The sequence below is a fragment of the Mercenaria mercenaria genome, chromosome 15 (genome assembly GCF_021730395.1).
Source record: "Mercenaria mercenaria strain notata chromosome 15, MADL_Memer_1, whole genome shotgun sequence".
Lineage (NCBI taxonomy): Eukaryota > Metazoa > Mollusca > Bivalvia > Venerida > Veneridae > Mercenaria > Mercenaria mercenaria.
In genome coordinates, this window is record NC_069375.1 from 29,114,541 (window position 1) to 29,128,061 (window position 13,521).

General features: G+C 34.8%; 2 protein-coding genes across 2 annotated transcripts in view; both read right to left on the reverse strand.

Annotated features, from left to right (window-relative positions):
* LOC128548999 (uncharacterized) overlaps positions 1-3,688 on the reverse strand; it is a 41,891-nt gene extending 38,203 nt beyond the window's left edge. Inside the window, exon 1 of the mRNA XM_053524893.1 lies at positions 3,571-3,688. Coding sequence (XP_053380868.1) covers positions 3,571-3,648 — 78 coding nt within the window. The 5' untranslated portion in view covers positions 3,649-3,688. The remainder of the gene's footprint in view (positions 1-3,570) is intronic.
* A 128-nt stretch (positions 3,689-3,816) lies between these two features.
* On the reverse strand, positions 3,817-6,654 carry LOC128548998 (sodium-coupled monocarboxylate transporter 2-like). The gene has a single exon (XM_053524890.1). The coding sequence runs from the start codon at positions 6,480-6,482 to the stop codon at positions 4,632-4,634; it is 1,851 nt and encodes a 616-aa protein (XP_053380865.1). The 5' UTR covers positions 6,483-6,654; the 3' UTR covers positions 3,817-4,631.
* Positions 6,655-13,521: the final 6,867 nt, after the last annotated feature.

Here is a 13,521-nt window from a genome sequence, read left to right on the forward strand (position 1 = left end):
GTATGTGCTATAACAATTTCTGGATTCGTAAATTTTACAAATTTTGAAAGAAAAAAAAATATTACGTTAACCTTTACATACGAATGCACATTATGGATCAAATGTCTCCACTGTATATAACCATAAAAATCAACAAGATAATTGTCTTCGGTTGTTGCTGCCAGTTAGAATTAAGTTTCTGCAATCATCGTCCAATACATGCGCGCAACATTTTTTAAAAAAATTTGTAAGTTTGTCTAAATCAATTTGAATGCTTTAACACATTGTTTGACAAGTTATAGTGAATATACAAATGCAGATTGATACATGTTTTAATTTTTTTTTACTGTACTATATATTCAATATTGAATTACCCACCCACTATGTAAAATATAAATAATTTGAATGTATCCTTTAACAAAATAATAATGTTATTACAATCTATTATCACTTGTTAAACACGGGATTGCATTGTGTAAGGAGCAACACTAAATAGAGGAATACAAACAAAGTATATTGACCGTATGTTCAAGAAAATAGTATTCATCACATTTAAGTCCATATGAAATTGGTATAAAATGTGTCAAAAAGTTGTATTTTAAATCGATAAATGCGTACAATTTTGCAAATTTATAACTTGAACATTTTTATATTAACTTCAAATTAATTTACAACAGTTAAATGCTTTTATTTTGCAATTTTATGCATTGGGTATCATTTTCTTGTATCAGCGGCCATGTTAGCGGCCATCTTGAATTTGAGGACTTTGCCAAGTGACTAGAAACTGGCATCAGGCAGTTCTGAAAACTACATGTACATATTCCGACGAACATTTTGGTATGCAGAAGTTGATGTGCACATTCATAGACCACCTACTACCAGTTTTAAGCTACTTATTTGGCCATATTTGCAGCGTGAGTGTTGGTGGCATGACATAGAGAGGACCTGGTATAACATAGTTTAAAGAATTATGTGACTAGATGGAAATCGCAAAATGTAAAATGCGAGCTTAGTTAAACACATTAAATTAATTATGTTAATCTGTCAGTAAATAATTCTTTACTAATGTTTGTTTTAAAAACAGGTAATTGCTCAGTCTGTGCTATACTAGCGGGCAACTTATTCCATACGAAAATACCGGAAAAGAAGGAGGACTTTAACCCAAACCTTTGCCCTTTGGAACAGCAAAAAAAAAACTTATGACTTAACCTTGTCCTATACGAATGCACAGTATCCTGTGGGATAAAATGTTCTCCCATGTAGTCCGGGAATAAGCCATTCTTTATTTTAAAAACATGACACAGAATAATCTGGTCTTCGCGTTTGTTGACTAGTAACCAGTTGAGAGATTTAAAGTGTTCTGGGCCAATGTGCATCAAGGTCCATAACATAGCGTCCAGCAACACCTTTTTACATAAAAACGTTTTAAAATTTTACTAAATGCAATTGGGAAATTGCTGTAACACAATATGTTACAAAGTTTATAGATGAAAACTTTATCAATGCCAGATTTAGACATACATTGTCGCTTAAGTGTCGTCTTTAAGTAACTATTACATTCTACAATTATCCGTTTGCAGTTTATGATAGTGGCCATATTGTGTTCATTTGTAACACAAAGAAGCTGCTAAATATCGTAAAATTAGAATGAGGAACTTTGTAGGCTTTACATTTCATGAGCAACCATGGAGGGGGATCAAGTACAATGCTATAATTACAACAACAAAAACAGGAAAAACAAACAGAAATAAAAACTGTCTGAGCTTTGTATATACCAAGCTAGCCTAGGATCGTATTTGGGGTTGCTGATATCACTGTCAGTGTCTCTGTAAAGGAAACAAAAAAGTTTAGTCCGCTTAAACACATGCTAAAATGCTGTGTTCATACATCAGTATCAGTATAAATCAGTAGCTGCATTTAGTCCGTCTAATTTTCATGTACATTATAGCTAAGAAATCGCTGGATTCGCTGGTGATGAAGTGTGTATTAAATGGTAACAAAATTACAACAGTTCTGGAGAAAACGGTAGATATGAAAATAACAGGCGGTGTCAAATGTTAAATGTATATACATCAGGAATTAATAAAAACATCTGTTTAACTTGAAACATAGAAAATACGTTTGTTGTTCGTTTAGTGAGCTCAACCCGGGGGTCGTGTGTTCGAGCCCCATTGTAGTCACGACTTTGCCTTCTCATATGAGAATTCAACGCCCCGAGTGAGGCTCGAACCCAGATCGGTGAGGGGCAAGTGATTCAAAGTCAGAGACTAATATTACTTTAGTTAAATTTGATTTTCACGTATATTTTACTCTTTTCATGATACGTATTTATTTTCAATCAATATCTTCGTTTTTAGACCGTCTTATAGGGAGGCGGGGGTTCGAAATTCTGTCAAAATTAGACATTTTCGAAGGGGTGGGGTAAGAAAGATACATGTTTTAAGTAAAGATTCAATACATTAAGTGAAAAAGTATGCATGTCTTTAGCATGGACCTTTTCTTCACACTCGTGTGTGATACGTCTGTGTACAATAACGAGGAAATGGCGACATTTTCTTCAGTTCTTAAATTATTTGTAGGAATATGTAAAAGACAAAATAATAACGCTATTGCACATCAATACATGGATCGTAAATTTTAACGTATACGTTCGAGAGTACGAATATAGCAGTGTTGTAATTTTCGTTTTATTATTTAAAGTTTTTTTTGATAAAACAAAAAATCAATGTCCTCTTTAGGACACCACCATTGCATTAAATTCGTGAACCAGTCGGTTTTGGGTAGTAAACTCAGGAATAGTCGATCACAGTGAAATTTGGTTGACTGATAATGACACATGCGAGTTCGTTCACCTTTATAAGATTAAAATTATGATATTAGATATTGTTGAAATTCCATGCACAAAACCAAATGAAAACAAAAAAAGAAAAACTTTCTGTTTCCTTTGCATTTAAGTACATCTTTATGATGCAGCGAAACTGGTATAACGCAGGTCTATGTGAACTCAGGTAGTATAGTGATACAATCTTATGCAGCATAAAACGGGTGGAAGTCAGTATATTCATGTCACGTTTCAAACGTAGGCAAAAAACACGAATTTATGAATAGATTTAGCAATTAGATTGATCATATCTCCCAGAGCTGAAAATCAAAATATGAAAACATTATTTTAAGAAACTACTCATGCATCAGTACGTTTGAAGGTTTTATAAATTTTGAAGTTATATCTGCGCATTTTATATGAGTCACTGACCAAGAATTGCCTAAAGTTTTTTCCACTAATTTCATAACTGTCAACTGTACGCTACAACATATACAGAGGATATTACATGAATGTCTTTTCATATTGAATTTAATAAACGAGTTGAATTAAATGATTAAATGCGAGGCTCGACGAGTTTGATAAATTCAATAAGGAAAGTCACAAACGTAATATCCTTTTCATCACATTTTAGCTTTTCATGCCGAAACATCGAAATTTCTACTTTCTTTAACTATTATAAACAAGTCAATTTGACCAACGTCTCCTATACTTAAAACGACGTCGACGTCAAACATTTAGTATATTACCAATTTTATGTAATGGCTTACCACTTTCACTCCCGCGTCGTCAAACATGTGATAAACTTCGTTTCTTACCAAACAAAGAACCATTGCTGCCAACCACATTTTAGTAACAAGTAAACAGGTCAAAATTTCTGTCGTCCTGAATAATCTGTTTGCAGAAAATAAATCTTGACGATTTCTGTATATCAGCAATTCAACATAGCGTTAGATATCAATGTGAAGTGATAAAATCTTACGTATAAAACATTAAGAAATTAATAGATGACGACAAATTTTGTTCAAAGCTCGGTAAAATTTAATGCTGTTAAAAGAAAAATATTAATATATTTCAAAGTCTATATAATTCCAAACTGACTACGTATAATCTAAAATATTGCCTGGTATTGAATGAATTCCATATTTTGATTGTAGTATATTATTAGATTAAGATAAACAAAGACCCATGACATCCGACAGTTTTCCAAATTTCAGATTTTAAGTTAGCGTAACCACTTCTAATTCTGCACACACATATCTTTTAATATTGCTTTCGATGTATGATACAACACGTGATTCTTGCACTATTACATTGTATGGTTGTGTTGTATTATTTAATGGTATAAAAAAATCATTCACTCTTTGGGATCGTTGACGTCACTTTTGTTCTCGGAACGTAGTGTAAGTGATGTAACTTTTAAAATGTACATAAATGATATTTTCAACTCTTTTTTGTGTAGTCAAGCCACGATCTTAATTGTCCGTAGGCAACAATCGTTCTATTATCAAATCCAACATCGTGAAGATTAATTCGATACAGAGAAATCAAATGCACTTGATATATATCTGCAGCAGATGACAATTCTTCCAGTACATTGTGCATGACATCATCATCACAGTTGGAGGTCAATGTGTGTTTCTGGCTCCTCCAAGGCTAAATAAGGCTTTTTATTATTATCCATGTACGTGTGTTTAGACCACATGATAGGACGATCTATATTAGTATAATGTTAATGACAATAAGGGAAATGACATTGTAGAATTGTGGTTATCTCCTTGTGAAATGCACAAAGGTCAGTTCTCCATCTATAAGCCTACAACTTCCTTATTCATTTTCTTTGCAGTTCGTCATCCTTTCGCAAGAAGTGTGTCAATTCTTGCTCATCATTTTTTGCCTTTGAGTTAGTTTGTTCTATTTTTGATAAGTCATTGCCACAAAATTCCTCAATTACGTGTGTTCTAAAGGAAAATAGACAACGTTCGTTGAATTGCTTTGGTGGATTTGTGAATAAACTGACAATGATCCCTATCAAAAGTGATGTCATCAAGCCAATTAACGAAAAGAGAATGTAAGAGATGCTGTAAATTCTCTGTAAAACTGTTAATTCACTGGCATCATTAGATACAGCGATAGTCGATGACATTGGCGTAGAGAAATCCGGAGTATTGGTTATATTTACCGCAAGGAAAGACGTTACATTGACGTTTTCGGAATTATTTGCATATGATAGGAATTGGTCTGAATACTTATGACACTGGTTTGTTGGACCGGCAGGAAGATGTGGAAAAGGTGGAACATTAGAAAACTTGCTGCCCATGTTCAACCAGAAGGATATGACCATTCCACAAAACGCACCTGTAACAAGCCCTTTTGTTGTAGCTCTACGATAAAATATTGACAGTAAAAATACTGAACATATCGGTCCGTCCATGCAAGCCATGAAGCTAAAGAAAATCGATGCGATTGAACCTGGGATATGTGAAATTGCAAATGCCAGCCCCATAGTAACTAAGCCATACACCAAAACAATGACTTTTGATATTCTGGTTGCCTGATATGTGTGTAGCTCTGGAAATTTCACCTTTATTATATCTTCATATGTAACAGCAGACAAACCATTGAGACATGAAGACAGTGTGCTAAGTGCTGCACTTGATAACGCAGCTGTGAACAATCCTGCTAAACCGGCTTGATGTTTGAATAAAATTCTTATAGCAATTGGTAAAATTGCGTTCACGTTTTTAACTAGTCCTGCCTCAAGTATGTCACAACCTTTTGCAACAAAGTAAGCAAAAATGGTTGCTCCCTGGCATGTCACCATTACTGTGACAATTGCAAAGATTGGGGAACAAATAAAATACATGGTCCTTGCTGTTTTCACTGTCGGTGTTAAAAAGACCCTCTGCATTGCTTGTTGTGTTAATGTAACATACAACAGTGAGCTAAACATTCCAAATGACACATTCCAAAACTGAAAACGAATTGTTGGATCAAAACTGAAATCTGTCTTAAAACGTTCACGTGAATACTCGAACACCCTAGCTGACCCGCCTGCATCGGTACTTGACTTAACTAGGATAGCAATTATTCCGCTTACAATGACAACAAATTGGAAAACGTCAGTCCAAATAACGGCTTTTATACCTCCAACTGAAGTATATATAGATGTTAAAATTGTGTAAATGAGCAATGTGCCCCAAAAGGGAATTCTAATTACAACTTCTATGGCGATACATGTCCCAACTGTGATTATTGCCATATAGAATAAATTGTAGATAATTCCAGCGATAAGTGTCATGTACCTTAGCACGTTATTTCCATACCGAAGTTTGAAATATCCATAAACGCTTGTTAACTTAAGCGGATGTATAACCGGGACAATGAAAATTGCAGTGAAAGAGTAAGCAGTTAGTATTCCGACTGCACAATATGCCATCCCTATCCCGTAGACGTATGCTTCAGCTGAAAACCCAAGCATACTTAAAGACGATTGAAATGTTACAACAAATGACAGAGCAACAGGTAAAGTTCTGTAATTCCTATTTGCAAGAAAATAGTTGATTGTTGTGTCTCTCTTCCTTTCCCAAATTGCAAAAAATACGCCAATTACAAGACACACGCCAACTGCTGCAAAGAAGACGGCGAAATCAGCAACACCGAAAAGATACTTCGATTTCATTCTTTTACAGTGAAATTAAACGTCCGAAAGATTATCTTATGCAAAACACTAATTATGGAATATCTCTGTTAAAACTTTAGAAAAAAGTTTTTAATATTCCACCTTCTTTGTTCAAGCCGCATGATTCATCTGTATAAATGTGGTAGTTGTCGTCATAGAGCGTGAAAAGCAGGTATCTATCAATTTAATGCAGTTGATGTGCATTTGGTTAGCATAAAGATAAAGCTATACGTATGAATAATGTTATGCATGACACATCTTTTTAAAGTCAATGTGTATAAATTTATATTTTCTGAGTATGGCGTAAAATGAAGCCAAACTCGTATTTTATGTCTGAGTTTACTTCCAAGGCGTGTCTTCATACTTTTACTGACTACATAGGTCGATTTGGTAAGCAAAACTGCCAAAACAAACTTACCTTTATTTCTTTTTTATTTAAATTGCAAAAAGTTATAATAACTGTATTTTTAAATATTTGAAAGCTCATGTTGAAGAGAACTTGATACAGTAAGAAAGGGCACTGAAAGTTTCGATTGTTTAAACAAGATGGTGCAGAATTTTCAGTCAGTAAGGAAAATGTGATAGTTTAGTCACTTCTACTAGTTTCCGAATGTGAGTTACCAAAGTGATGATTGAATGTTTCGTGACAAGCAGATATAAATATGATTTGCTGAAAAGAACCTCGTAACCACGTAATGACATTATTTATGCAAGAGACCATAAATGGGAAGGCGCAAACACCTACTACAAAAAAAAGCTCAAATATAGCTAACACAATGCAATAATTCTATAACTGTCGGATCCGATTTCTTTTTGTACCCACCTTTATATATAGTTGCAATAATTCCATGTTTGAGTTCAACAGGTAAATGCGCAAGGCGAGCCATGTTTTGAAAGAGTTTTGTAACGCAATTGAATATGAGTGAACCACCGTACATCGGATTTTCATAGTATTCGTTGTCAGCTACGTATGCTTTCCGTTTTTTACATGTGTAAGCTAAGCAACGACCTCTGTGATGAATCGGTGGATTATTGTATCATGATGTGATAATCACTCGTTTTCTAAATCACCAAGTTCTGTGTTTATGGTCGACAAAAGTTCTTCATTAACAGTTTCGAGTTGAATTGGATACAGTTTTGCAAATTAGTTTTTACAGCCCGTATTTATCTCTGGCGGAGTTCAGAAAATCGTGTCGTCAAATATCATCTCAATCACTTGTGTTCAGTTCGGCTTCGTTCTCCAGAGGTTAATAAGTCTCCAAAACTCATTATTAGCAATTTCTGCAGCTTCATCTATTTCATTTTCAATTTGTTTAAGAAAGTCTGAAACCCGATTTCGATACAAATGATACATTCCATTGTTTCTAAACAGTCAATAAATAATTCTGATGTATGATTTTTACACGGTAAATATACTTGTTATACATACATATAACAACCACGCTGTGTCATGATCCCAACATCTACGATATGTCGACTATTTAGGTTTAATGGAGAAACTATATGATTTAAATTCTTATTCCACATGGCTTATGGCATGGCTTACATAAGTGTCATTGATACAATATTAGAAAATGCAAATCGTGCAAATCATAATTATACAACCAATGCTCACTAATGTTGCAAATGTCTATATTATTATCGTTTATAAAATCACAAAGATTACTTACTGGAGACATACTGCCTGTTACATTCCAAGTTGCGATTGTTAAATGATTTTGAAATGAGTCATTCAGAAATATAGTTTAAGATAAGTCTCCGATATCGCTAGCTAAAACGAGAGTAAAAGTTATGTTCGCGGTTATAACTGTTACAGTCTATAAATCAGATTTGAACTGCTTCCTTGTAACTGTTCCCATACTCACTGTTGTTGCTTTTGTAGCATTATAGGAGAGCCACGGACGACAAACTATACCTCTCGGCCAAAAATAATCGTCATCAGTCATAGGATCAGCATTTCCATTATCCTCTACATTAACACGTATAGTCACATTTCGGTATCTACAGTTTTTATGTTTCTTAAAATTGACACTTTTGTAAAAGTAAGTCCGCGGTTTGAAACATACTTGGAAAATTTGTCTTCCGCTATAATCGGTTTAAACCCACCAACGTAAAACCTTTCAGTTCTACGTCGGACAAATTCTTCAAAGTTTTCCTCCAGGTCGTCAGCCGGATCTCCTGTTATTAAACTAATTTAGCTGACTCTCTCGATTACTATACCGCGCTTTTCTGGCTGCTATTTCATAGTTTATCATGCTGAAGTTTAGTGAACGCCCTCGAGCTGTATGTGTAATTTTAACTCTTTTTTTAGACTGCATTCCATTTGAAATAACGGTAGAGATTATCATATTACCAAAAGTAGTGGTGTCCTTATAAATATGTTCAATGCTAATTGTTTTTAAATGTTATAAAGCATACTGAATCAGGAAAGGATTACATATACGATTTGTTGGCTTGAATTAACCAAAAAAGAGGCCCAAAGAGGAACTACGTCTTATTTATTTCAATTAAATATATCTGGAACTATTTCCAAAAGGTCATTTCATGACCTTGATCAAATATAACCCTCGACACAAAATTTATTCTATTTCATGTTATAGATCTTCAAAATACATGGCTGAGCGGAAAAAAGACATGAGCTTATTAAAAATTCCATTCAAAGGCTAAATTAAGTTATTTTAACCGTTAAAATATTACTGAATTTAACACTAGCAAATAAACTGAATTCATGTATATCATGTCGATAAGATATCAACATGTAAAAGCTATCAACATTATGAGGTCCACGAGGTACCTTTAATAACATACTATAATGTACTAATATGCACTTAAATAGTCCGCTTCACATTTTTTTTCAGGAGTTTTTCCCTATCTTCCTATTTTCCTTTCTTTCTTTGAATTTTTTTTGCTGAAGTCACAAACAGATCTATCTTTGACATCAAAGAAGTATTTTCATAATGCAATGATAGTATGACAGAATTTATCATGGAAACTTAGGTCATACACCACTACTTCAATTTGGAGAATCATTTTTAGCTGATTTTGCAGTTTGTGTGTTTGGCTGAAAAACATTATCACCATTTTCTTTTTTATTTAAAAAAAAATATAAGTTACAGTGTATACTGGGCATTCCTTGGTTTAAGTTTTCGGTAAAAGAAATTTCGCATAGATACGTCCCACAAGAACTAAAATGCTCAAGTGACAAACTTAAGTAGAAACATTCGAACAATGAAAGTAAAGCAAGTGTATTAACACGATTAATGCCAGGTAAACCATAAAACGTTTAGAAAGTTTAGTATAAGATGATCAATTAATTCAAAAGTATACTTGCAATATTTGCCTCAAAAGAACTATGCAGCTTTTAACAGTGTTTAATGTTGAGAGGAAGACCGCGGGTGTCTCCTTCGGACATAACTTTAGCAATGAATTGGTACATGGAATAAGCCATGAATTTTGTTCACAAAGTCAGCTTGGCTTACTCTTATTAAAAAAAATAGACACCTCGTGCGGGGTTTCAAACATAAATAGATACGAGCGGATACAAGCTACAGACTATATCTCAAAGGCATACATACTAGATCCGAATTTTACATTTGAAATTATGAATAATTACCAGTCAAATCTATTGGGTATGCAAGTTGCGTGATACTGAAGGTTTTTAATGCGTGTTATCAATCTATATCCAGATCTGGATACCGAATACCATTTAACAATTTTCACAGTTTAAAAATGCATTTGCCAATATTAGATGTTGTTTACGTTAACTAGAAAAAAAAGTTAAAATATTTGCAATGTGTGAGTAAATGCATTTATCAAAAACCTGTCAAAATGCGGATACAGAAGTCATGCATTAAATTAAACATTGACGAAGATTTCAAAAACGATAACAACAAAAACTAGTATATCCTTAATGTGAGTTTTGCCTATGCAACGAAAGGATATTAGGATAATAAAAAAATAAATAAAATGAATGAATGAATGAATTAATCAATCAATCAATCAATCAATCAATCAATCAATCAATCAATCAATCAATCAGTAACAGCTTTGCACACGGTTCGAATATGCGATTTGTTCACATATGTAGCAGTTGGGATTAGGTAAAAGTTTAGATGCATTACCCTAAGAAACACATTGTTAGGTCCCTTTGACGATACACAATATGCCTACGCGGGTCTTGACTGTTGCACAATAAAATATATCATAGAATGACATAGTGTTTCAGTGACACAAATATTTTTCAAAAAAAGCTATATATACTGTTACAGTTGATTTGACTGTACTGTATAGAGCAATTCACAGAACTCTCATGTTTTAACATTCTAAGTCTTGGCATAATTCATTTTATTATTAAAGCCGAAATATAACGCAACTGCTTCATAAGACTGGACATTTCAGCGAAACCTAATTGAAGGTATCTTTGGATAAATATAGCATGATGTGAAGCTCAGTCAGTCTTGTTTTATAGCACTTTATGAAAAATTGGCCCCAGTAATTTAGTATGAAATGAGTTTTCTTCCCTATTTTCCGATATTTAGCGAAACGGTCTCAAACATATTCAATACCACATTGGAAACACAACAAAGGCTTAAAATATTAACATTTCATTAAATGCTGGGGATTTTTATGTAAATTGCTGCAAATGAACCGGCATATGTTCCGCCGGTTTATGTTTTACGGGTAAAGTTTTATATGGCCCCGACAGCAACATTCTCTATACTTTCACTACCGTCTGGTTTATGTCTTGTATTATGTACATTCTCCTGGGTTATTCCAGTAAAAGAATGCAGTGTGCGTGCATTAAAAGGCAATTTTCCAGAATTTAAGGGAAGACAACGGCTTTGTTAAAATGTCAGATAGGAAAGTTGCTGTTACGTCAGTGTCATCATTTTAACTACAAGTATAGGCAAAGCATCTTTACACGAATTCTTCCTTCTATTACATTGAAAACGGAACACATTTGTAAAACATAATTGCATTAACGTTTAAAGAAAGTTTAACACTGGTAACTTCTTCCATCTTCTGTCATATTTTTATTGTGTGATAAACACGTTAGAAATTTTTTATACATACGAGTGTTAAGCCCAAAAATATTTTAATGAGAAAATCTACTGAATAACACATATTCTAACCCCTTCAAGCAAAGGGGTCCGGCACATGAGTGGATTAAGTTTAATGACTTATTTTTGAGTCCTAGAGTCATAAATTTTATGAAAAAAAATCGTACTTATATAACTACTGCCTAGTCTAGGGAGTAGTTATATTAGTATGATTTCTTACATAATTATGGCTCTAGGACTCAAAAATAAGTCATTAAACTTAATCCACTCATGTGCCGGACTCCTTTGCCTTCAAGTATTTCTCCAACGCGACATCCGTTGTCGAAAAGCGTCAGAGTAGTCTGCCCTCGGTATCTGCTTCAAGCACTGATGGATCGTGCTTCCAAGGGAACTTTTACTGTCATATCGTCACCCAGACAACATTTTCTTGGTGCGAGGAAATAGAACAAAGTCCCTTAAATCTGGAGAATATGGTGGGTGTTCAGGTATTTTTTACCTTGTTGTTGTGCAGGAAGTTCATGATGACACTACGTACTGCAACGGGCTTGAGAATTGTCAAGGAGGAAAATGCCTTTCAAACCAGTACTAGGGCGCCTTTTCTTACAGTATTTATGTTCTTGTAGAAACTGCTACTAATAGGTTTTTCTGTCACAAGAGTTGAGGAAAATTGTATTCAGAACCTTTTGGGCTCTTTTCTGACGCTTTGCTATCACTGGGCATTTTTTTATTTCTTCTCCTTTGTTGTCAGATTGTGGTTCAAACTAGATGATGCTTTTGTAGGAAAGCGCATGTCTCCCCAATAGCATAGTAGTAATAGGCAAGAAATCAATAGGCGTCAGGAGCGAAAGTCAAAGAGACATCGATGGTTGGCTGCAATAGGGATCATCTACCGTACCCGGCATGTCCAGTCATCCCATTTTGTTTCAACGTTCTGGGTTTAGTGTCTCTCAGGGTACGGATTGGAAACGGTAATCCATGTTCTTGCCCCTATGATCTTGACCTTTGATCGAGTGATCCCAAAATCAGTAAGGCTCATCTACTCTGTAAGTCCTACAACCCTATTAAGTTTGAAGGTTCTCGGTCAAATAGTTCTAAAGATATTGATCAGAAATCGTTTTCCATGTTCTGGCTCCTGTGACCCTGACCTTTCATAAAGTGACCCAAAGAATCATTAAAGTCCATTTACTCTGCATGTACATTCATCCTATGAAGTTTCAACATACTGGGTCAAGCGATACTAAAGTTATTGATCGCAAACGATTTTCCATGTTCAGGGCCCTGTGATCTTTACCTTCGAGTAACTCCACAAACAATAGGGGTCATCTACTCCGTAAACCCTATCAACCTATGAAGTTTGAATGTTCTGAGTAAAGTGGTCCTCCAGTTATTGGTCGAAAATGAAGGGTGAAGGACAGATACCCCAGCGACCCTGATCTTTGCTCGAGTGATCCCAAAACCTACTGGGATCATCTACTCTGTAAGTACTATCATCCTATGAAGTTTGAAGGTTCCGGGTCAAATGGTTCTCAAGTTATTGATCGGAAATGGTTTTTCATGTTTTGACCCCCAATCAACAGGGGTCATCTACTCTGCATGTCCAAACATCCTATGAACTTTCAACATTCTGGGTCAAGTGGTTCTCAAGTTATTGATCGGAAATGGTTTTCCATGTTCAGGCCCCTGTGAACTTGACCTCTGAAAGAATTGCCCCCAAGATCAATAGGGGTCATCTGCTAGGCGAGTTCAATTATCCGGTAAAGTTTCAATGTACTAGGACCGTTGATGGAGTGACCACAAAAACAACAGGTGTCATCACCGTAAGCCCTATCACTCAATGAAGTTTGAAGGTTCTAGTTCAAATAGTTAAGTGACCGGAAATGAAGTCTGACGGATTCTGGCCCTTGTGACCTTGACCTTTGATCTAGTGACCCCAAAATCAATAGGGGTCATCTACTCTGCATGTCAAATCATCCTATGAA